This window comes from Mytilus trossulus, chromosome 3 (assembly GCF_036588685.1).
Source record: "Mytilus trossulus isolate FHL-02 chromosome 3, PNRI_Mtr1.1.1.hap1, whole genome shotgun sequence".
Classification (NCBI taxonomy): Eukaryota; Metazoa; Mollusca; class Bivalvia; order Mytilida; family Mytilidae; genus Mytilus; species Mytilus trossulus.
In genome coordinates, this window is record NC_086375.1 from 89,192,498 (window position 1) to 89,215,943 (window position 23,446).

The 23,446-nt window shown below is 32.9% G+C and overlaps 2 protein-coding genes across 4 annotated transcripts in view; both read left to right on the top strand.

Annotated features, from left to right (window-relative positions):
- The window catches only part of LOC134712780 (filamin-C-like), a 36,980-nt gene extending 24,244 nt beyond the window's left edge, over positions 1-12,736 (top strand). Inside the window, exons 12-24 of one of the 3 annotated variants that reach the window (XM_063574634.1) lie at positions 741-860; positions 1,752-1,925; positions 2,275-2,415; positions 3,372-3,497; positions 3,865-4,116; positions 4,413-4,596; positions 5,261-5,929; positions 7,275-7,666; positions 7,922-8,200; positions 9,178-9,459; positions 10,053-10,205; positions 10,734-10,904; positions 11,273-12,736. In XM_063574634.1, coding sequence (XP_063430704.1) covers positions 741-860; positions 1,752-1,925; positions 2,275-2,415; positions 3,372-3,497; positions 3,865-4,116; positions 4,413-4,596; positions 5,261-5,929; positions 7,275-7,666; positions 7,922-8,200; positions 9,178-9,459; positions 10,053-10,205; positions 10,734-10,904; positions 11,273-11,487 — 3,158 coding nt within the window. In that variant the 3' untranslated portion in view covers positions 11,488-12,736. Of the gene's footprint in view, positions 1-740; positions 861-1,751; positions 1,926-2,274; positions 2,416-3,371; positions 3,498-3,864; positions 4,117-4,412; positions 4,597-5,260; positions 5,930-7,271; positions 7,667-7,921; positions 8,201-9,177; positions 9,460-10,052; positions 10,206-10,733; positions 10,905-11,272 lie in introns of all 3 variants that reach the window. The other 2 variants (XM_063574633.1, XM_063574635.1) reach the window with 2 other exon arrangements.
- Positions 12,737-17,779: 5,043 nt separating this feature from the next.
- Positions 17,780-23,065, top strand: LOC134709832 (phospholipid scramblase 1-like). Its single transcript, XM_063569967.1, has 7 exons — positions 17,780-18,206; positions 19,042-19,113; positions 19,921-20,125; positions 20,667-20,781; positions 21,445-21,550; positions 22,418-22,476; positions 22,921-23,065. The coding sequence occupies exons 1-7, from the start codon at positions 17,888-17,890 to the stop codon at positions 22,945-22,947; spliced, it is 903 nt and encodes a 300-aa protein (XP_063426037.1). The 5' UTR covers positions 17,780-17,887; the 3' UTR covers positions 22,948-23,065.
- Positions 23,066-23,446: the final 381 nt, after the last annotated feature.

The window sequence follows — 23,446 nt, forward strand, 5'->3', positions numbered from 1 at the left end:
ATAATGATGATGAATTTGTGTTATAACATCCAATGGCAAATTAACATGCATACGAGGGTGAAAACAAGGTTTTTTTATGTGAAAAAAATTCCTGTTTTGAATTAAACAGCTCAAACGCCGAAGTGAAAGTGTTTACGGGCTAATTAACATGTTTTACCACAATCTACCCGGACACATTCTGTACCGAGCGGATCTGTCTTTGCTCTTCACTGGTGGATGATATCTCATTATCAATCTTACTACATCACTTGTTCTCTTCATTGACAAATAACACTCTCTTTATTGCTGATCTATTTATATTTAATCTTTTTTGGGATATTTTACTATGTGTTTAAATCTCATCCTTTCAATTGATTTAACTTTAATTTTATCGGATTATTTATTTTGTTGATGTAAGTTACGTTGCGAGTCGGAACAAACATTATAGTGTGATCCAACAAATACTTCTTTCAACTGACACAACTTAACACAATTATTTTTATTCAGTTTTGTTCTTTTATTTGGTAACAGTAGGTATTGTGGTCTATATTTTATCATTTAATTTAAACGTTCAAGTCACCGACATGGTCTTGAGCAACACCAGCATGTATCAAGTATTTCATTTTCTCCATGTTTAAAAACTGGTTAATAGAGATGTTCACCTTGAGGGTATTTGAAATCTATAAACTATTAAAGCTGATTTACAAGTTTTTCTCTAACAGGGTGGGTCTGGGTATTTGTAGTCTATGTGTATTCTGTAGGTGACTGGCAGATAGATTATATAACAGGAGGGCCGTTTGAGGTGTTGATCACAGATAAAGCTGATATTAAAGTATACAGTATGCAGGATGGAACTGTCTGTAATTTCCCTCACTTAATAGGTAAGTCAATACTGCGTAAATTCTCTGTTGGTCAATTTATAAATTACCAAGAAGCTATGGTTACAAGGCCCTCTGGCAAAAGTGACCTTAAATAGATTTGTCTAATATGATGCTGCGTCTTTTGGTCATAAAGGCTCCTGGCGTGTTTTATGTATTATCGTCACTTGGGTTTGATCGGATAGATCATGATGTATATAAATTCAGACCTACGCATTTGTATGCCCCACCTACGATAGTAGAGGGGTATCATGTTTTCTGGTCTGTGGTTTCGTTTGTTCGTCCGTATGTTTGTTCGTTCGTCTGTTCGTCTCGCTTCGGGTTAAAGTTTTTGGTCAAAATAGTTTTTGATGAAGTTGAAGTCCAATCAACTTGAAACTTATTACACATGTTTCCTATGATCTGATTTTTCTAATTTTAATGCCAAATTAGAGTTTATACCCCAATTTCACTGTCCACTGAACTTAGTAAATGAATGTGCGAGTGGGGAATCCGTGTACCTGGGACACATTCTTGTTATATTTTGTGTTGTTTTCGTTCAATGATGTGTAGTCTTCGTGTTTTTTTCTTTCACATACATTTATTTTCAACTTAAAAAAATTTGCACTTCAAAACTAAATGCAGGCTATGCATGGAATTCTAGGGAATTATTTTTTTCTTTTGAAATTATTTTTTGAATTATTTTATACATTTCTAACTTACTTTACTTAAGTTCTTTTACAGACACAGGAAATGAAATCTCTCTATCTATTAAAATCTTCCCCATCCTAAATAAAGTTGTTTAATACCAGAAAGCGGTACTTTAGTTACACAAAACTGTAGTTCCTTCAATATGCTAGCATACGATATACAGTTCTGTTTTATTTGGTGTTATAACATATTTTTTTCCATCAGCTGATTGTTCAGGATTAGATCCAGGACGAATCGAAGCTCATGTATCGTATAAAGGTTATCGTTTCCCTGCAAATACAGTTGAGGATGATCCGGGTATACACAGAATAACTTTCCAACCACGTGGTAAAGGAACATACAAAATATGGATTGTTTTTGATGGAAGAATGGTAAAAGGTAGGGAAAAACATGCAGTTTTATTAATATTTCTCATCTTTTGCAAGTTATTGATTTTTTAGATCATATAAACATGATCTGTAACGGTTGCATTATTAAGTGAAAGATACCAATAAAAAAAAAATATGACAAGAAAGAGAATGTACAACTTACTTTGAGATGTAGAAGCGACCAAATGTTGGTCCTACTTTGTAAATGATTCGCCTCCTTTCGCTTATGTGCAATATTTTTAAGTAGTGGTCTGTTGTACTGCTCATTAATGTAAGTCAGACACATGTATAGTTAAATTATGATTTATATGGACACCAAATGAATGAAATAAACATACTTCTTACCTTGATATTACCAGGTTCCCCGTTTACACAAGAAATAGAAGAAATAGCTGCTACAGCCGTTGGCGAAGGGTTGAGAAGAGGCAGGGAAGGTCACGAGACCACATTCAAAATAGACGCACGAGGATTTCCGGGGGAACTGTCTGTTACAGTGGAGGGTGCGTTTTAGTTTTAAAAAAAATGAAATACACACAACAACAAAACTAGTGACTGGTATATTAAGACGAAGTCAAAATCAGCTAATTTTAAAAATGCAATATAACCTGATGTTGTAATGTCCATCGAATTTATTTATAATTACATACTTGGATGTTTATTAGAATGGCAAAATGAATGAAACAAAACACAATGCATGGATACATTATGTGTGTACCTAATCACCATTCCATGAGAATTTTGGAAAAAGACTCCCTCTAAATAAAAAACGACATGACCTTGGAAATATATCTCAGGCATTCGAACCTGATATGGATATAACTGCATATATACAGACGGCTTTGGTTAAAGCACGTTCACCAGTGTCACGCTCAGTATATATACAGGCACATTTTTCAAGTGGAGCACACAGCATAAGTTGCATTCATATGTATTTAAATTGGGTCGATTAAATGTGCAAGACAATAATATACCATCGAATTTTTAAGCTTTCTTTGAAAAGTTTTAACCAAACTGACCGCTTAACGTTCAGTTATTGGTAAAAAATAATTAGAAAATCATTCATACTTAAATTTTTGTATGTAAACTTTCAAAATTGTAGCTCCAAATCCACTCTCAATTGAATGATTTAAAACAGTAAACAACCCTCACTCTAACTAACGACAGAGTGGACATCAAAATGAGTTTCAAATAAATAAAAAAAATTATTTGCAGCACTCAAAATAATTAAAGAATATATATTTCTTCAATTTTAAATTGTACTTTTGTCAGTTTTCATGGTTTCCTGTATTTCTACATGAGAAAACGCCTGTACCACGTCAGGAATATGACCGTTGTTTTCCATTCGTTTTACGTGTTTGAGCTTTTGATCATTTAGCAATTTGACAAACGGACTTTTCTATTTGAATTTTCCTTAGAGTTCGTTATTTTTGTTATTTTACGTTTGAATTTATTGCAGGTCCACATTACCCAATAAATTGTAATGTAGTAACGAACGATGATGGAACACACACGGCTACATATGTACCAGAGGAGGCTGGTCCACACAGAATACACGTCAAACTGGATGGCAAAAATATAGACGGTAACACACTGATTATTACACTAGTACACATGTTTGTGAAACTCTCGATAGCCTTTGATGCCGTCAGGGTGCTTTTCATCGTTTTTGAATCGCTTTGAAGTTCGATATTTTTGTTATATTTTTTAAAGATCTTTCGTTCAGTTTAAGTGTAAAAGTCGTTTTGTCTCATATTTAAAACCGGCAGAAGATTCAAAGGTGTCAACAAATTAAGTACATGCAACCAGAAATGTTTAACATATTGAACAATAGCCTATAAGGGTCTAAGCACACCTTGTTTAACATTTAAAACGGTTATTTTTTACAGATATAAAGTTCCCAACAATGATGACGAAGTTCATCAATTTATTGTTCATCATTTGTTTTGCAGATAGTCCTTTCAGACCATTAATAGTAGATCCTTCTAAAATACGTGTTTCTGGAGGATGGGAACCCCTTCTTGATGAAAACGATAGAATCCCACTTATTGTCAATAAAGAGAAGCAAATTCCCTTTGATGCCTCTGAGGCTGGTCTCGGTGAGCTAACGGCTGAGGTACATGGTCCTAGTTACAAGGTTCCAGTAGCAATTGATTCCAGAATAGGAGGGAAACATACGCTTATTTTTACACCAAAAGAGGAAGGTATTTACATCTTTGTTATAATATTTGCAAAATAATTAATCCAATTTATTTTCTATAACCTATTTTGATAACAGATTCGCACAAAAAGAAGCAGACAGAATTGAATGCAATAAAATTTAACACTTTAACAATGGTATTTGTTATCCAGTCTAGAAGTGGAACTAATTTTGTAGATTGTTGATTAATTTTTTTTTATTTATGTATCTGGTTATTTTGTATTAATTTTTACGATGTTTGGTCTGATTTTCGTATTTGCATTTGAAATAATTTCATGCAAATATTTTGTCTTTTTTAAGGTCGCCACTATATAGACGTGAAGTGGTGTGACTTCCCTATATCACATAAACCGTTTCTTGGTTATGCTGTTTGGCTTCCTGAAAGTGACAACCAACATCAGCCGGTCTTATCTCCACTAGTGGTTATGCAACCAAAGGAACACCATTCATCTGACCCAGGCCACCTTCATAACAGTCCAAATAGGTAAGCATTATGCACTCGTTTTTCTACATCCGTTTTTCTGCATATAGTTTTCAGCAATTATTAAAATACAATATGTTACCGTTTACGTCATTAAACCCTATATAATGAATAACATGACTACATTCATCACGTTTTGTGAGATTTATAAATTTTACAAATTGATAATATCATGGACTTAAGTGAAAACTTAAGTGAATTGTGATTTTGACCGATTTGGATTATACTGTTGAAGTATAATGCCATTAGTTTTAATAGTTTGTTTGTTTATTTATTGTCTCTGATTGACACTTAATTTTCAATTTGACATTATCTTTTTTATTTTGAAAACAAGCAGACAAGTATAATGTTGCCATCAGTTTTAAATGTCTAACAAAAAGGTCCGTACAATTGAATATTAAAGTAAATATAGTATGCAACATTTCTGGAAAGAATATCTTAGAAATGTAATGTAATATAGTGTTCAGTCAAGTGCTTCAGTTTTATCTAAACATGCATGCAAGTGTTGGTAATATATATTTATCTATCATACCATTAAAGTAATAAATTAGTACGAAAATAATATTAAACTTCAGAAAAGTGTGCATGTATTTAGAAAGTTAAATTTTAGATTTTTAGCATGATCTAGTTTGAATGATAATATTTTACGCATGTTTTACATATTCAGATATAACTATCACCTTATACATCCAACGGTTAAACAAGAGGAAGTACATCCCAAACCGATGCATTATAAAACATTGTCAAGTCCGAGAGACAGATCTTTTGAAGAACAACCAGTTCTGTACACGTCAGTTCCGAACAATAGAACATTCCAAAAGCAATACCCAACGGTTAAACACGAAGAGGTACAACCTGACCCGATACATTATAAAACATTGTCGAATAACGGAGACAGATCTTTTGAGGAACAGCCAATTCTGTATACGTCAGATCCGAACAATAGAACATTCCAACAGCAACACCCAACGGTTAAACACGAAGAGGTACAACCTAACCCGATACATTATAAAACATTGTCGAATTACGGAGACAGATCTTTTGAAAAACAGCCAATTCTGTATACGTCAGTTCTGAGCAATAGAACTTTACAACAGCAACACCCAACGGTTAAACAACAAGAAGTACAACCCAAACCGATGCATTATAAAACATGGTCAAATCAGGGAGACAGACCTTTAGAACAACAACCAATTATTTATGCGTCAGTTCCAAACAATAGAACATTACAACAGCAAACGACAAAATATACCACACTTCCTAACAGCAGACGACTTAACCCGGACTCTGTGATATATACGTCTACTTCAGACAATTGGGATGGACATCTAGACAGGTGAGAGTGTATAAGTGATTAAGGCTTCTGTCATTGACGATTGGTAATCTTTAATAGAAGTCTACACATTTGAGAGTAAGCAAGTGATAAGAAGTATACATGTGCGGGAGTATGCAGGTGATATACGTAAGTCGCAGACAGTAGGGATGAATGTTAAGACTGATGAAGGGGTACGGTTAATATATCATTATACACTTCTAGGAATATCACTGTTAAAAAGAACACGTCATGAAGACCTTGTAAATTTAATATGGGGTTAGTGGGCGTGTTGATTTTTAATATACGGTTAGTAGCGATAATCCGTCCCTTTATGAAAAGAACACCACGTTGAGGAAAATCTGAAACGTTTCGCTCAGAGAACAGATGAATAAATGAATATTTTTTACGACCAATGGAAATAGATTCTTAATATTGACGACTTGAATACTTTGATAGATACCACGATTAAAATTGTTTACGCCCTCTAGTATAAATGCTACAGGTAGTTTCGCCAAATACGTCCGAAACACGACCGAAGCATGGCCGAGAGTCTATCCCCTACCACCTTACTTATTTACAAAAAATCAGCACTTTAAAGTTGATAAAAAAAAATTAAAGAACAAATCAATGAAAAAAGTGCTGACTACAAGTAATGTGATAACCGCGAGGACAAAACGTCCAAAACTAATTCGAAGGACACAAGTTATATATAAATTAAGACAGTAGTTTACCGATGTTCAAACCGTGCAACTTCAAAAAGGTAACAAACAGAACCGTAGACAATTGAAATATTGTGATTCTCGTATTGAGACGTTCATCATGAAGGAACATAAGTTTATCAAAACAGAGGCGAATGAAGTTTATTGATGAGTCTTATGTAGGCGAAAAGCGCGTCAGGCGTATTAAATTATAATCCTGGTACCTTTGATAACTAATTGCACATGTTTTTGAGTATAAGTGATATGCATGCGTGCATCATATGAAGGCGCTGTTATAGTTTTGTTACAAAGGTAATTGCGAACATATTAAAACGTTATTATTCTGCAAAATAGGAATATGTCTTAAAAATTACATATGTTCATATCAATATTTTACTTTCAAATTTAAGCGTTCTCTTATTGGTTATTTTCGATCTAGTTCAATACTTTATGTGCCTCAAATTAAAGCTACAAACATGCACATAGACTAGTTTTCACCTAAGTGGACAAATACCACATTCCTGATTTCATTGTTGATGACAATTCTTATCAATTGCTTGAAATTCTATTTTTTTAAATCAACATATTGTATGTTATATGCTGTTATTATAACTCGGCACATTTTTTTGCCTTTATATATAATCAAACCTTAACGGTAATTTCAGCAGAGTAAACGGAGACGCGTTGGATGGCCCATGGGTAAATACAGCGAATACAAAACCAACAACAATCTATGTTACTAAACATAAACGCCATAAAAAGAAACGTTTTTTGAGTGGAAGCAGTTCGTCTTCGTCATCATCATCATCTGACGAGTCAAGGAAGAAAGTACCTCAATCTAAAGTTACTCTTCTCCGAAAAGTAGTAGATGAGCCTAAAATAGCAATGGTTCGGAGAGTTCCTGATGACCCTAGAATAACAGTGGTTCGTAGAGTTCAAGACGATCCTAAAATTACCCTAGTTCGAAGGGTTCAAGATGATCCTAGGATTACTGTTGTTCGAAAAGTGTCTGATGTCAGTTCTAGAGCAACATCTAGAGTCCTTGTTCCACGGCGTACCGGTAAGACTTGATACATACTTTTTAAATACTTTCAACCTTTCCTTGTTATTTTATTTTGAATAACCTTGTACTATATTTGTAAATGAGAGATAGCATAGAATGCGTTCTTTTTATTATTCATTGAAAACTTGAATTAGAGAGAAAAAAACATTGTTAACTCTGAAATATGTTCAGTTAAATATTGTAATATGACTTAAATTTGTAGATTAATTTTCATCTAGGGCGATATATACATTTTGAACCTTTTTGTTCCAGGTAGTCTACATTCAACTGCAACTACTAATACAGATCCGGAAAGGGTTGTCTATCGAACGCCCCACATTTACACAACTTATATGGCTAACAGTCCTAGTCGTAGTTCGGGTTCAATGTCACCGTCATATAAAATTGTTGATGGTCCGGCATTGTCTCATAGGAGTTATGAACATTCACCAATAGATTCTTCAAAAGTTATACTCAGTGGTAAAGGACTAAAACAAGCTTTTGTCAATAAGGAAGCGACATTTAATATCGACGGACGCAATGCAGGACCAGGTATAGTAACACTTTTGTTTCAAGAGAGGCGAAAGATAACTGAGGGACAGTCAAACTAATAGATAGAAAATAAACGGACAACGCCATGGCTGATAAAAAAAGACAAATAGACAAATAATAGAACACAACACAACATAAAATACTATATACATTGTACAACATATGTGAATTGACTTAACAATATTTTTCTTGATTTTTTATTCTACTTGAATCTTTATATAGTGTTATTGATATTTATGTGCTGATATTTATGATAAGTGGTCAATTGCTGAAGGAAAACTGAGTATACCAGTTAATCGTCTTTACTTAAAGACTTACAGTAAAACTTACTCCATATTGGCATGTTTCATGATAAACAAAAAATAACGTAAATAGCAATGCGGTGTTAAGTCAGTTTCATTTAAAGACACAAAGGCATCATGTTACCTTGGAAAATTGCATGCCTACCTTTAATGAAAAATGAACAACCCACTAAAAACTCAATGTTTCCGATGTGCTTCTCTGAATTAATCTTCATCAGGAACATGCAAAGCCGAAAAATATTCTACAGGGAAGATAGCATAGCATAGCTATACAATGATACACATGCTTCGCTTATATATTGAACAAAACCCAATAATATGTTGAATAAAGGCAACAGTAGTATACCGCAGTGCAAAACTCATAAATCCATGTACAAAAATCAAAATCGGGGTAACAAACTAAAACCGAGGGAAACGCATTAAATATAAGAGGAGCACAACGACATAACACTAAAATGTAACACGCACAGAAACGGACCGAGCTTCAAACAAAATCCCACGAGAATAAACCTGTTTACATAAAAAAAAGCACTAAAAAAAAATTTTTCTGTACAATAAAATTGAGAATGGAAATGGGGAATGTGTCAAAGCGACAACAACCCGACTATAGAGCAAACAACTATATGTCATTGTCCAAATACTGTTCTAAGTTATGTTATTCATCTTTACTTTTAGGTGAACCCTCCACGAAAATGTTTAGTCCAAAATATGAAATCCCTCTCGAAGTAAAGCCAATTGGTCCTAAACAATATCGATGTTCTTACATTCCTGCCTACCCTGGGGCGTACTTACTGGATATCAAATGGAACGATAGAAAACTGAAGTGTTGTCCTTTCAAAATTAACGTCAATCCTCCATTTTACCCGGAGAAAGTTAATGTCAGTGGAGCACATATTAAAGGTGGAATGGTTGGAAAGGACTTCCATCTTCAGATAGATCCAAGAAAAGCGGGGAAAGGTCGGTAATAATTGTTCTTAGAAAATAATGAATGACATTTTATCTGTTTATGTTCATATGGTATTTAATCTCGTTTATGTCGTCGAAAGATCCATATAATTATCTTATTTTGAGAATGGTATCGCTTGGATGAAATTTTCCAAGACAGATGGAAAAGACATTGGGTGGGTGTAAAGGAGACTGCAAACCAAAGATAAGCAGGATAATTACTATGTTTAAAAATAACAGTTACTTGATAGTAATCGAAAGCTCCGAAGGTCTTCCTATAAGAACAAATATATACCGCCGTGTAGCAATATTCAAAACAAGCATACGCATCTAAACCTTTTTCACACGTTTAAACAATATCTAATGTTTCGTCAAAAACGTCCTCACAACGTCAAGACAAGCCCTAGTTTCCTCTAACATTTTAATACTTGTATCTTAATACGTGCGTGTCACTTTGTTTGAAGATTTTTGTCATGGAATATTTTCGAGTAAAACTTTTTTCACAACCGATGATGACTAGGCAGGATAAAAGTTGATATTTTTCTACATATATATCTTCAAACTCTGTTAGCATGACTTGACTCATACTTGCATTGATTTTGTAGGAAAACTTACTGCCAAATGTGCTGGTCCTTCTAACCAGAAAGTGGCTGTATCACTTGTTGAAAACATCGATGGTACTACTAAAGTGTCTTTCAAACCCGTAGATGCCGGCAGACATATTATGTCTATCAAATACAATAAAGAACATGTTTTAGGTAATTATTCATACAACAGAGGGGAAATAACTCTATATGCATTATGTCGTATTGGAACAAGAATTTACCAGACTTCTTTTGCTGTTATTTATGCCTTTGTTCTATATAACAGTTATATGATCAACGTTTAAAATTGAGAATGGAAATGGGGAATGTGTCAGAGAGACCATAACCCGACCATATAACAGACAACAGCAGAAGGTCACCAATAGGTCTTCAATGCAGCGAGAAATTTCCGCACCCGGAGGCGTCTTTCAGCTGGCCCCTAAATAAATATATATATATTTGTTCAGTAAAAATGAACGCAATACTTAACTCCAAATTATACAAAAAAAATTAAAGTTAAAAATAATACAAGACTAACAAAGGCCAGAGGCTCCTGACTTGGGACAAGGGCAAAAATCTAGCGGGGTTAAACATGTTTATGAGATCTGAACCCTATATTTGCGGTAGATTTCAACTACTAGTAATTTAAACTGCTTCCGTTTAGATAAAAGCACATAACTTTTTTTCCGGATTTTTTTGCAGGTAGTCCCTACGCAATCGATATAAAGGTACCTCACCACAGTGGAATAGTATATGTACATGGACCAGGCATAGAGAACAATGGTGTCTTAGGAGAATACGAAAGTCATTTTTGGGTAGATGCTAGAGACGCTGGGTCAGGAGAACTTAATGTCAGTGTCATGGGTCCTAAAGGTAATGTTGTTGTAATGAACTCGTTCGTACTAAAATATATCGGATAAATTTCAAATGAAAGAAGTTTAAGTTTGTAATTTTGATTTGTTTTAATCGATTGATGAATATTGAACAGCGGTTTACTACTGCCTCTATTTTAGTATAACATATGGTTAGATTGGTATCTTTTGTCTCGGTTTTTGGGTAATTGCATATGCCCAATATTATAGTTCTATATATTATGATAACAATTGTTTGTATTTCTTCCCCAGTTATAACCTTATCAGCTCTTATGATAATTAAACATATACTTACTAAGGATTGGAGTACATTGATCGTTCTTTGAATCATACAAAACAAAATTCAGTTTAAATACTAAATTCTTTCAGGTGCTTTCAATGTAGAAATGAAGAGAGACAGTCAGAAAGATCGAATATTTCACTGTAGATACAATCCACATGAGCCAGGAACTTATACAATAAATTGCAAGTGGTCAGGACATCACGTGGGAAACAGTCCGTACCGAATCCACTTAGGCGTATCAAAGGATGATTTAGATAGATTCCTCTTAGACTTACAACATGGCGAAACTTTACTTTATTAACTTCTAGAATACATTGCAATGTTAGATGATCTGAAATTATAGATTTTATGGGTACTATATCAAAATAGAAAATTGAAGACGTATTCATCAAAGCGTTGTATTAAATGTCGAACAAATCTGAACGACATATAGGGATAAAATGTTTTATGCAATTCAACAATCTATTTAAACAAAAAATCATCACAAAACACAGGACGAAATACCCTGCACCAGGTTTAAAGTTTGATGTAAATATTGTGAAAGTTTTGGGGTTAAAACATAAAAACTTGATAATTATCACTTATATGCACAACGCAAACAACCTTTCAACAGTAAATAGGACATGGTTACAAACAGACACATTCAAAACGACTATAACGTTTGCAAACACGATTAAAAAAGAATATGTGTTATGCTTCTACGATAAAAAAAAAAAAAAGATCATTGTACATTGGAAAAGTGTATAATTATATATTAGGAGGGGTAAACTGTATCGGTAAATGGTCTAAATGGTAATAGGTAGTGCATTTAATTTAAAATTGCCCTTACTTGGCCAGCATATTTTCATTTGAACGCAAGAATTTATGTTAGCAAATAAGAGCAGGGGTAAATTGTTCAATTGGTTAATCTGTGAATGCAACAATGTGAAGAATACTCATCTTAAAAACACTGTTTCGATTTTTAATGTAAAGCATTCTTGAATTATTTACAACAGTCAGGGTTGTTCCGAAGACATAATATTTCAAAAGTGTGAATGTATCGGAAATAGCTAATATAAACAATATAGGATTTAATGCTGACATGTATCATTTATAAGCGATCTCACACATATTATTGTAATACATACATGTATACACACGCTTGAATAAAAGAAATATATATAGGCGGTAGTCCAGTGCACCCTACCTTTTAGACATTTATTTAAGTCGATCTCTATCTGCGTTAATATAAAATCAACGAATTCATATATTTATATATATATATATATATATAAAATATTGTATTACATTTACTTATAGATATATTTTCCAAAATAACAAAAAAAATCCCTTCACCAAGCCAATTGGATAGATACTTAGACGTTAAGTACGTCAATGCCAAACTCTCCCAAAATTATGTTCCACTGCCTATAAACACATATATGTACCTGTCCCACCGCATATAAACAAATATATGTACCTGTCCCACCGCCTATAAACAAATATATGTACCATTTTGTTATGATTATGTATGCAAAAGAAAATATGTTTTGTTATCAAATAAATTTATATGTATATGACTAAAACCACTTTTATGCTTTGTTAACCTTATAACACGACATTAAAGCGGATCGAGTAAACAAAATTTTACAGATATGTATTTTTTTCGATTTGCAACATGCAGACTATTGTCAAATGTATCGAGGCATTTAAAACAAAACTCGACAAACAAAACAACATTGTACGTTGTTACTATTGCTTCTAAAAACAAGCAATAAAAAAACCCATTACTAAGTGAATAAGTCAAAATAGTGTATTTATAAATTGTATTATCGTCTTAATAACGATGTTAGAAAAACTCATCAAAGATAACAGACTTATAATAAGTTTCTAAGTCGAGTGTTCCACCTATATTATACTCAATAATGACAATCGAGTCAAAACAGTTGGAGATTCAAATCAAAAACGAAGTTTTAGAAGCAGGTCGATCGTTTAAAGGGCGGGAGATTCCAAGGAACCATTTAAAAATCATAAGCAGAAGAGAAACTGACATCGATATGACACACAAAAACTACGACCTAAAGACATACAAGTAAAAAAAGAACATAGACAACTAAAAACTGCATGATTACCAGAAAACCAGGTTTATTTCAGATTCATCTGTAGAATTTGTCAGGTTTGGGAAGATCAAATCTCGTCATCAGTCTTGTTTATTAATGCCATACTAGTAATCGAGGAAAAGAAGTCGGCAATTAGAAAAAGTCAAATAACAAAAAAAAACTCCAAGAAAAATTCAAAGCGGAAATTCCATTTTAAATGAGGTCCTTATCAAATGGATAAATGAAAAGCTCAAACACATCAAACGAATGGAAAACAACTATTTTCTAATAACACATCCGTTATCATTTGCGACGCTACTAACCTATAACACTTAACCAAGTTGTATTGACTTTCGTAAGTCTCTCGATAGAATGACTTTTCAAATCCTTGGTTCAAATGCTTAGGTTAACACCAACTTTCTAGCAAGAAAATTATGATAGTAACTCAAGCTCTGGAATATCATATCACCTGAGAGATTTATTTTTAATGTTGCTCCATGGCAATAAAAAAGAAGTTTACGAAGGGGAAACTGAAAAGTAATTTTTGTTTTCAATTACCCTTAGGGGACGACCATTTGATATTCTGGGGGGAGGAGGATTTTGAAAATAAATAACTTAGCCTTGATAATCACAAAAATAAATGGTTTGTTCTTTGGTAGTTTGAAAATAAATTTCCTGACTTGCAATGTATTGAAAATAAATTTCCTGACTTGCAATGTATTGAAAATAAATACCTCAGCAGGTCTATCGCTTCTTGGGCCTTCAGTGGTCCCAAAACCCTTCAAAAAAAATTTAATGTATGTATGCAATACATGTATATTGGTTGATAATTTAAATAATTCATTTCATGAAGAAAAGTACAAAATACTGAATCTAATTATACCAATTGTCTTTTATAATATATGTATTTGTGTTTCGTTTGTCCTGTCTCGCTATGTATTATCTTAACATGTTTGTATATATTGTCCTCTTGTACACAAGTATGTGTCTGAGGTTATGAATAAAACCTTGAATCTTAAAATTTCTGCAGGGGATAATGATTAATTTTGAGTAAATGGTACACAATAACTTGACTATACAACATGTACTATTCATAATTAAATATTTAAAAAATTGTATGTTTTTCGAATATCATAAATATAGTTGTGAAACTGAATAACCAGTCCTTTGCTTTAATGAAAATGAAAAATCTGGCTTCAATAGTGCAGAAAACGAATAATCTGTCCTCTCAGTTTACAAAAATAAATAACTGATCAAAAACAAATCCTCCTGCCCCCAGCATATCAAATGGTCGTCTCCTTATTGTCAATTTCTTTATCCAGTAACTACTAGTATTTTGGGAATCATTTATATCTAATTCGATGGGATAGTTGCGATCACAATATTCGTTTAACCTAGAATTATTTAGAAAGAGGACATCCGAAAAATCTCTGGAGAGTTATATCTGATAATCAACATAAATAAATTCGCAAAGGCTACACTCTAATCCGTACACAAGGTTGTTCATTAACAATTCAGATCATCGTAATTCCTGTCGAAGTTAGTTATATCAGTAAAATTACCAGTAAATTAAAACTGTTATCAAAATATTACTCATAATGATATCTGGTAGTTAGAGGAAATGTGCTTTTCAGACGATACTACGTCTTTGGTGTCGTTTGGGGTTTTTTTAATACCGGAAGACGTTCGAGCCATTTTTCAATGCATCCTCAGATTCATGCATTTAAGATACTTTGTGGTTGTTGTCCTCCTGGACAAAAAGTCCACAAGCAATGACATCGACAAAGTGTCTGTTAAAAATAAGGTGAACGATATTAAAAGGATATTTAAAACTCATTAGTTGACGAGTAACTGACAACGCCAATGCAAAAAACGTATTACAAGAAAAACACACACAAATCCCAAACAACTGAGCCCACTAAAACGAGGAGTTATATCAGATAGGGCCAGCATATTCCATCAAAGCACCTGCCATAGGGTTTATCGTACGTACGAAGTCGGTAATAGTTCTCATTTGGTGAAAACACAATCGATTAAAAAGATAATTGGATTGTGGTTACAACAATTGGAACGCACTTGTGGTCTTTTGTGACGTAGATACTCTATTACGAGTAACGTGGTGACGTCAGTAAGGAAAGTACTACAAATAAGCAATTTGAAGATTCCGTAAAAAAACGTCTTGTTTAAGATTCTTGGTAAATGAGATGCACATTTGTAATACTTTGTGAGATATACCCGTTCCCCTTCAATATACCGATAAACAATGACTTAAACATATCCTAATTAATAACTAAAAAATGACAAGAACTTTTCCCAGAATTGTTTTCCTTTTCAAATAACCAAAACAAATATTCAATTGGACAAAACACATAATATAATGATAAATATGGTATTGTGTAATCCAATTGTACAACATGTCAAACGAAATGAAATGTTTTCTTTTTGTCTGTATTGAACTCGAGATGCGTACTTGCGTAGTGGTATTGGCGATTTGTGAATTCTTAAATAAACAGAACTTCTAGATAATTTTAATCCTAGATCTTTTTCTGAAAATAGTTCTATCAAAACTTATTTATATATTCCCCAGAACTAAAAATTTAAAAAATAACATACACGGCTTCCTCAGCCTCATCTGTAGACTTATGTCTAGTATTTGACATACACAGTCATCTCAGATCGAGACGATTTTAGTTCTGAAATTATCAATTTCCCCCACCATAGTATCAATATACCAACTTTATATACCACTACATATGGGATAAACATTTACCAACTTCTTTGGTATTCGAGAGGTTGCAGCTCCTACTCAGACTTTGTAAAACGTCACCAGTGACGTCACACGATGGTCTTGAGGTATAGAATATTGGTACTGGCGTTGTTTATCATCTAAAATAACGTATTATAGTATTCTTTATCGGTATCAAAAACGAAACTACCAATTATTCTATATTTATTTGTCTTTATGAATATAAATTTTCCTGTTTAGTCTGTTTGCTACATATGACATGGCTCTGTACTTATACATCCCGTCATTGTGTTATTGTTCAATTATAGTTTTTGTATTTTTATCTTTCCTTCTTGCTAATGTGCGTTGTCTATATGCATTTTGGGTTTCTTTGATACATGTGACGTGGATGTGTACTTATAATAGATCTGGTCATTGTGTTATTGTGCTATTGTAAAACTTTTATACTCTTGTCTTCTAATTTTTTCTATTGTGCTTTGCCTATATGCTTTTTTGTGTTTCTTTGATGCATATTGCGTGGCTCTGTACTTATACATCTCGTTCGTGTGCTACGGTACAGTTTTGTATTCTTGTCTTGAATTTTTGCTATACGCTTTGTCTATATGCCTTTTAGTGCTTCCTTGTTACATATTTGGGTTTTTTATAAGGATAAAGATTATAACACAATGTTGACTGATGTACCCCTATTTTTTGACATTTTTACCTATTATGTTTGTTTGTTTTGTTCACACATTGTTGTCAATATATTGAAATGTTTTGCGACAATCATAAAAGGCAGTTGTTGTCACATTGATGTGTTTGAGCTTTGATGTTGAACATTTAATTAGGGACTTTCCTTTTTGAATTTTCTTTGGAGTTCAGTGTTTGCTACTTTTGCGAGACACATTTTGGTATCGGATTTCTATAATAATCAAACGCAATAAAACTGGTACTGTATAAATGTGCAATCTAAACATTTTAATATGAAAGAACAGTAATCTGGTATCAATCTATCCATGACACAAAATTAGTAAATGCACAGCAAAAAAGAGAACAAAAAGGAAAGGAACAGAAAATCACTGCAGTTTATGTCATTTTCTGCATATAATGGTCAATTTGAGAAATTTTTTGCAACTGTCATCCAAGTGAGAGGTTTAGCTAGCCATAAAATAAGGTTTGATCTATCATTTTCTACATAAGAATATACCTGTACCAAGTCAAGAAAATTCGTTTTTTTCCCCATTCATTTTATGTTTTTCAGCTTTTGATTTAACCATTTGATACAGGACTTTCTTTTTAAATTTTCCTGGAGTTAGGTAATTTTGTTGTTTCACTGTTTTTATCGGGTTTTTTATTTAAATATATTGACATATTTAATGATTTAAGTTTGCCAAAGTTTTGGTTGTATTCTGTTATATAAATTAACTTCCAAAATGGATTCTATAATTCAATTTTTTTATATCGCAAAGTCGACAGGCGTTCACATAAATTACAAGTGTTCGTTGCTGTGATTGAAGAATGTGTTATAAAGATTGAAGGCATCATAATAAGTATAAGGTACTTCTTGTTTTATTATTGATGTAGGTAAATCTCATGGCGACGACAAATTGTTGTAGATATGAATGGGATCACTTAGGAATTGGTATTAAACTTGTAACTTTTATTGCCAAATTTTATTTAAAGTGAATACATTGCATTGTATTCTAGTCGATGAACAATTTTATTTCTTTCCACCTTTGAATAAAGCTTAGTTTAGATACTGGATTCGGGATCAGAATGAACAACTGGAGTAAAGTTATCTTTTAAACTTTTTACGGAATCGGATATTTCTTGTAGCTTTTTGTAAAAAGACTAAAAGATTCCCTACGTGTGGAGGATTTACCTTAAATTCGGATAAAATGATTGTTCCCGAGGAGGTACAGAGAAATGAACACAGGCGACAATCTCTGGTCCTGGATAGGGTAGCCAGAAGCTCTGTAATATATACCCAACCTCGACAGTCTGTGGTGTCCAATATGTCGGGCGACTCTCGGACGCCGACGGATGTACTTCTGGAAATGAAGAATCGCCGAATGACCCTAGGATCGGACAGAAGAATGAGTATGAGACCCCGGAGAAAGTCGGTAAATCCCAAAATTGACCCTCCGCCCGGAATGGAATGTTTAGATGGCAAAAGGTTTGTCTATGCCCGACAGCAAATGGATTCGGATTTACTAGGTAATTGTGACTAAATTATGTTGGTTTTTTTATGACTGATTCGAGAAAAGCCGTCTGAATGCCAATTTATTTCTACTTTGCTTATCGTCCTTACATATTGTGATGCTGTTAACTATTTTTCGTTTGTTTCGGCGTTCAAAACAATAGTGAGTAGAGTAAATCCAGAGGCACCCTGAAATCTGTATCGTACACTATGTTCGCGACGCTTCGTCTTCGCCGGAGCAAAAAGAACAAAGTTAAATGTTACATTTTTATTTTAAAATTCAGGTAAAAGTCAAACAAAATTTTATTATTCTATTTTATTAAGCATATTATTCAGGCCAGGTTTACTTTAAGACTAACAGTTTTTCGTTTGAGTTGTAATGATAAATTGGTTACGCTTCAAAAACATTTCGTTGTGTTGCTTCTATCGCCTTAACAATCGTGCGTTACAGGGAAAAGAAAAAGGGAATCAATTTTTTAGATTTATTGTATGGGATAAAACAAAATACTATGTTAAATCTATTAAGCTTTGACAAATTAGAAAATAGAAAAGGATTAACTTTTTATCAGTATTCAATACCAACAGTCATTTAAGTAAAATTAATAGTGATAGAAGTGTTGAAATATACAAAATATTTTTACAAATTTAAAAAAAGCAGAAACTAAATACTGCTATCTACAAACCATATGAGAAGAGAAATACGATATTTATTAAAGAAATATTTGACTGATATGTAGTAATAATTAACAAGTGAATGCCAAATATTGTGAGCATGATCTTTATATATATTGTATTTATTGTATATGTACCAAGTTGTAATTTAAAATAAAAATATCTATCTATACTTTACAGCTGGTTGTGGAGCTCCTAACACCTATAAAGTTTGGGATGAGAATGAAGAAGAATTGTTCTATGCCTTAGAAGGTAACTTGATTTAAATGTTCTATGCCTTAGAAGGTAACTTGATTTAAACATATATAAGACCGTTGGTTTTCCCGTTTGAATGGTTTTACACTAGTTATTTTGGGGCCCTTTATAGCTTGTTGTTCGGTGTGAGCCAAGGCTCCGTGTTGAAGGCCGTACTTTAACCTATAATGGTTTAATTTTTGAATTGTTGTTTGGATGGAGAGTTGTCTCATTGGCACTCACACCACATCTTCCTATATCTATATAAGGTTCAAATGTGGGTGCACAAGATTTTCTGTTCTAACATTTTTTCTTTTGCACGAATCCAAAGAAATCCAAATTGTTACTTTTTTTATGAAATTGTAAGTGAGGCAATAACGTTCCACGTGTTATTGCTGCAAAATGTCATGTCACAGTGCTCGATAGAATAACTAAAACTCTACACAAAAAAGGTCCGTTGCAACTAAAAAAATAAAGGCGAAAATTCTTACCGAAAAATCCGTTACAACAAAAACTACTAAAGGCCACACATCCTTTACAAATTAAACTCGAGTACAAGAAGACGAAACTTCAGCTACAATCAACAAAAGGCAAAAACTCTTGCCGGAAAGTCTGTTATACCATAAACTCTAGGCAAATAGTCCGTTACAACAGAAAAAAAATACAAGGAAAAGTGCATTCACATTCTCTTGTTTATTCATTAGTACAGACATCATCATAAAAACGACTTTGTAAGAGGTCTTGTAAAACAGAGAGTTTGATATCTAAATATCGTTGTGCGTTCAGTTAACAAAATGTTTACCTTCTTTTGATATTTTTTCTCAGAGTCTAGCTGTATATGTCGCTGGGCCTGCGGACCAAACCGTCAGTTCCGATTGGAGTTTTTCTCTCCCCAAGATGACCTGGTATTTGCTTTACATCGTACCTGCTGTCGCTGTGACTGGTGTTGTTGTCTAGATTGCTTTATGTGCGTACACAAGACATATGTTGTTGACTGTCTGGGAAGGACTCTGGGATCTGTTAAACAAAAGTAAATATTTTAATTTTTAAGTTAGACTGAATGATGAAGGATGAGATATGCGTTGTTTTTTTTAAATAATTATTATTGTTTGATAGAAAATGTTGCTGTAAAAATAACTATTATTATTAGAAGAATATTCACATATAAACAAACATATCCACTGTAAAATGCATAACAGTCTAATGGTAGACAGAATAACCAAAGTTGCATCTACCTTATAAATAAATGTCAAATTTTCAACTGGACATTTCCAAATTACAATCAGTCATAATCTCCCTTGTGTCTGTATTTATGCGACTGCCATACAAGTGTGAGGTTTAGTCAGTTATCAAATCAGGTTCAATCCACCATTTTTTATATAAGAAAATGGCTGTGGAAGTCAGGAAAATGACAGTTCTTATCCATTCGTTTGTTCTGTTTGAGCTTTTGATTTTGCCATTTCATTAGGGACTTTCATTTTTACATTTTTCTTGAAGCTCAGTATTTTTGTGAATTTTCCTCTTTTTTCATAATAATATGTTAAGACTATCATTTCGGTTGTATATTACAGATTTACTTGGATGTGTAAAGAACGATTTGACATACTGGACGGAGACGGGAATGTAGTGGCGCTAATTAAAGGTCCAAACTGTGTGTGTAGATGTTCTACAGAAGCCTCGTTTAAGGTATAATGATCCTTTATAACATGGAATATGTTCGTTTTCATATTATTACTAACTTAAAATGCTACTCACTGTAAAAGATGGACAAAATATTTCAGAGGGACAGTCACCGCCATGGCTAAAAATAAAAAAGACAAACAGACAAACATAGCACACATGAAACAACATAGAAAACTAAAGATTAAGCAACACGAACCCCACCAAAAACTAGGGGTGATCTTAGGTGCTCCGGAAGAATAAATAGATCTTGCTTCACAAGTTGCACCCGTCGTGTTGCTCATGTTATAAGAGATCCGGTAAATAGTCTAATTCGGTAAGTCACATTCATGAAAGGGAAGGAGATATTGACCGTGGAAATTATTATCGGTATACATTTATGTTCAATGAGGAAACGCTAATAACTATATTGCCTTTATAGATATTCAAACTTTTATAAATATATAAATATGTGGTAAAACAAAATACATAACATACAAAATATTGCATTCATACAATATTATACTAGTGCTTTAAAATAAATGTAATGACTGCGGGTTGTCAGTATTTAAAGTTCGTCTGAGTACAGTAAATGTATATTTTCAAAGCTTAACAAGATTAAAGTCTCATGATCTTATTGTGAATCTCAAACACATATATATTAGTTTTTGGTTTTCATATTACAATCAGATCTACGACAAAACAGGAGAAGATGTGATCGGAAGTATAAACAAAAAGTGGGAGGGAGAAAGAGATGACAACCTCAATGTGGATCATGAATACTTCGAAATACATTGTAAGTTTGAACTCAATGTGGATCATGAATACTTAATAGTTATCAAAGGTACCAGGATTATAATTTAATACGCCAGACGCGCGTTTTGTCTACATAAGCCTCGTCGGTTGAAGAGCATTGAGGACCAAAAATTCCAAAACGTTGTGCCAAATACGGCTAAGGTAATCTACTCCAGGGGGTAAGATAATCCTTAGTTTTTCGAAAAATTCAAATTTTGGAAAAAAGAAAATTTATAAAAATGACCATATAATTGATATTCATGTCAACACCGAAGTGCTGACTACTGGGCTGGTGATACCCTTGGGGACGAAACGTCCACCAGCTGTGGCATCGACCCAAAGGTGTAAATAGTTATCAAAGGTACCAGGATTATAATTTAATACGCCAGACGCGCGTTTCGTCTACATAAGACTCATCAGTGACGCTCAGATCAAAACAGTTGAAAAGCCAAACAAATACAAAGTTGAAGAGCATTGAGGACCCAAAATTCCAAAAGTTGTGCCAAATACAGCTAAGGTAATCTACTCCTGGGGGTAAGAACATCCTTAGTTTTTCGAAAAATTCAAAGTTTTGTAAACAGAAAATTTATAAAAATTTTGAATGTATGGTTTATAATAAAAATAACTGCATATATTTTTTTTTATATTCGCTAGCCAAGGGTGACGATCCTACCGGAATCCCAGATTGGGACGGATCATATCCCTAGGCAAACGAAGAGGACATTTGTTTCTCAGATTACAATAATTTAACTTTCACCTTAACAAGCTTTGGAGCGAGTACATTTTAACCCAGCAAAAATCTTACATGTTATATACAAGTAAACATAAATTTATGTAATTTGAATATCTATATAAAATGTAATTACAGTTCCAGAAAAGATGGATAATATTGATAAGATGCTGGTTCTTGGTGGAGCTTTTCTTATTGTAAGTATTTATAATAAAAGATTTATCGGTCCCACAAGGTGTTTTCTTTATTGTTAGTGTTAAAATCAAGTGCGCTGTTTGTCTTGGAAGAAGACTTATTTATTTATGATTTAAGAATTTATTATCAGCGATCCTAAAAAATACTTTTTTTGTAATAACTTTCCAAACGACTATTGAACATTCAAAAATGTTTAAGTTTGAAACTCTTTTGTCGAAGACGTATTTTCCCTTAAAAAATCACAATAGGTATGTTTTTAAAATCTAAAATACATCACATGAGGAGTACAAAGAATTATCTTTAATTGTAATAAAAATCGAAGAACGTCTAAAATATTATTTTTAGAATACAAGATTTATAGTTCTAGTCTAACAAACGAAAACAATGGTTGACTTAGTATACATATAACCATCTATAAGACTGATTTTACATCTTTATTTTTACAGAATTACATGTATTTTGAGATGTCATAAAGCACTACATATATCCCAAAGAAATGGGTACCACGTGACGACGGATTTCAAACAAGTGATGTTTTATTGATGTTGAATTGACTTTGATATTATAATTAAATGAAAATGTCTGCAAATCGCAGTGGAAATTGTAATATTGTATACATTATATAATGAATTAGATTTCCCTCCCCTTCATGTCTGTATATTTTCACATAATATATTCTACATCATTGTCATTAATCATGTGCTAATATATTTTAAAGTAGAAGTAGATTACTATAACATGAATATTTATTATTATGATTTCTTTTTATGAAATAAACATACATTCTATAGTTATTAAAATGTTGAATCACTAACTAATTTAAAATATATCGTTAAATTAAATTCAGCAATGTTGTTAGATATCAGACCAGAAAAAAAATATACAAAAATGTACACAAGTCTACGCCCTTTGGTTTTTGGTGGACTGTTGTCTTGATGGATAATTGTCTAATTGGCAGACATATCACATCTC

Bases quoted from the DNA above. Each gene is read 5' to 3' on its own strand.
- LOC134709832 (XM_063569967.1), top strand. From the start codon at position 17,888: ATGATTGTTCCCGAGGAGGTACAGAGAAATGAACACAGGCGACAATCT. The intron at 20,782-21,444 runs GTATAATGATCC...TATTACAATCAG, and splicing joins CTACAGAAGCCTCGTTTAAG to ATCTACGACAAAACAGGAGA. The intron at 22,477-22,920 runs GTAAGTATTTAT...TTATTTTTACAG, and splicing joins TTGGTGGAGCTTTTCTTATT to AATTACATGTATTTTGAGAT.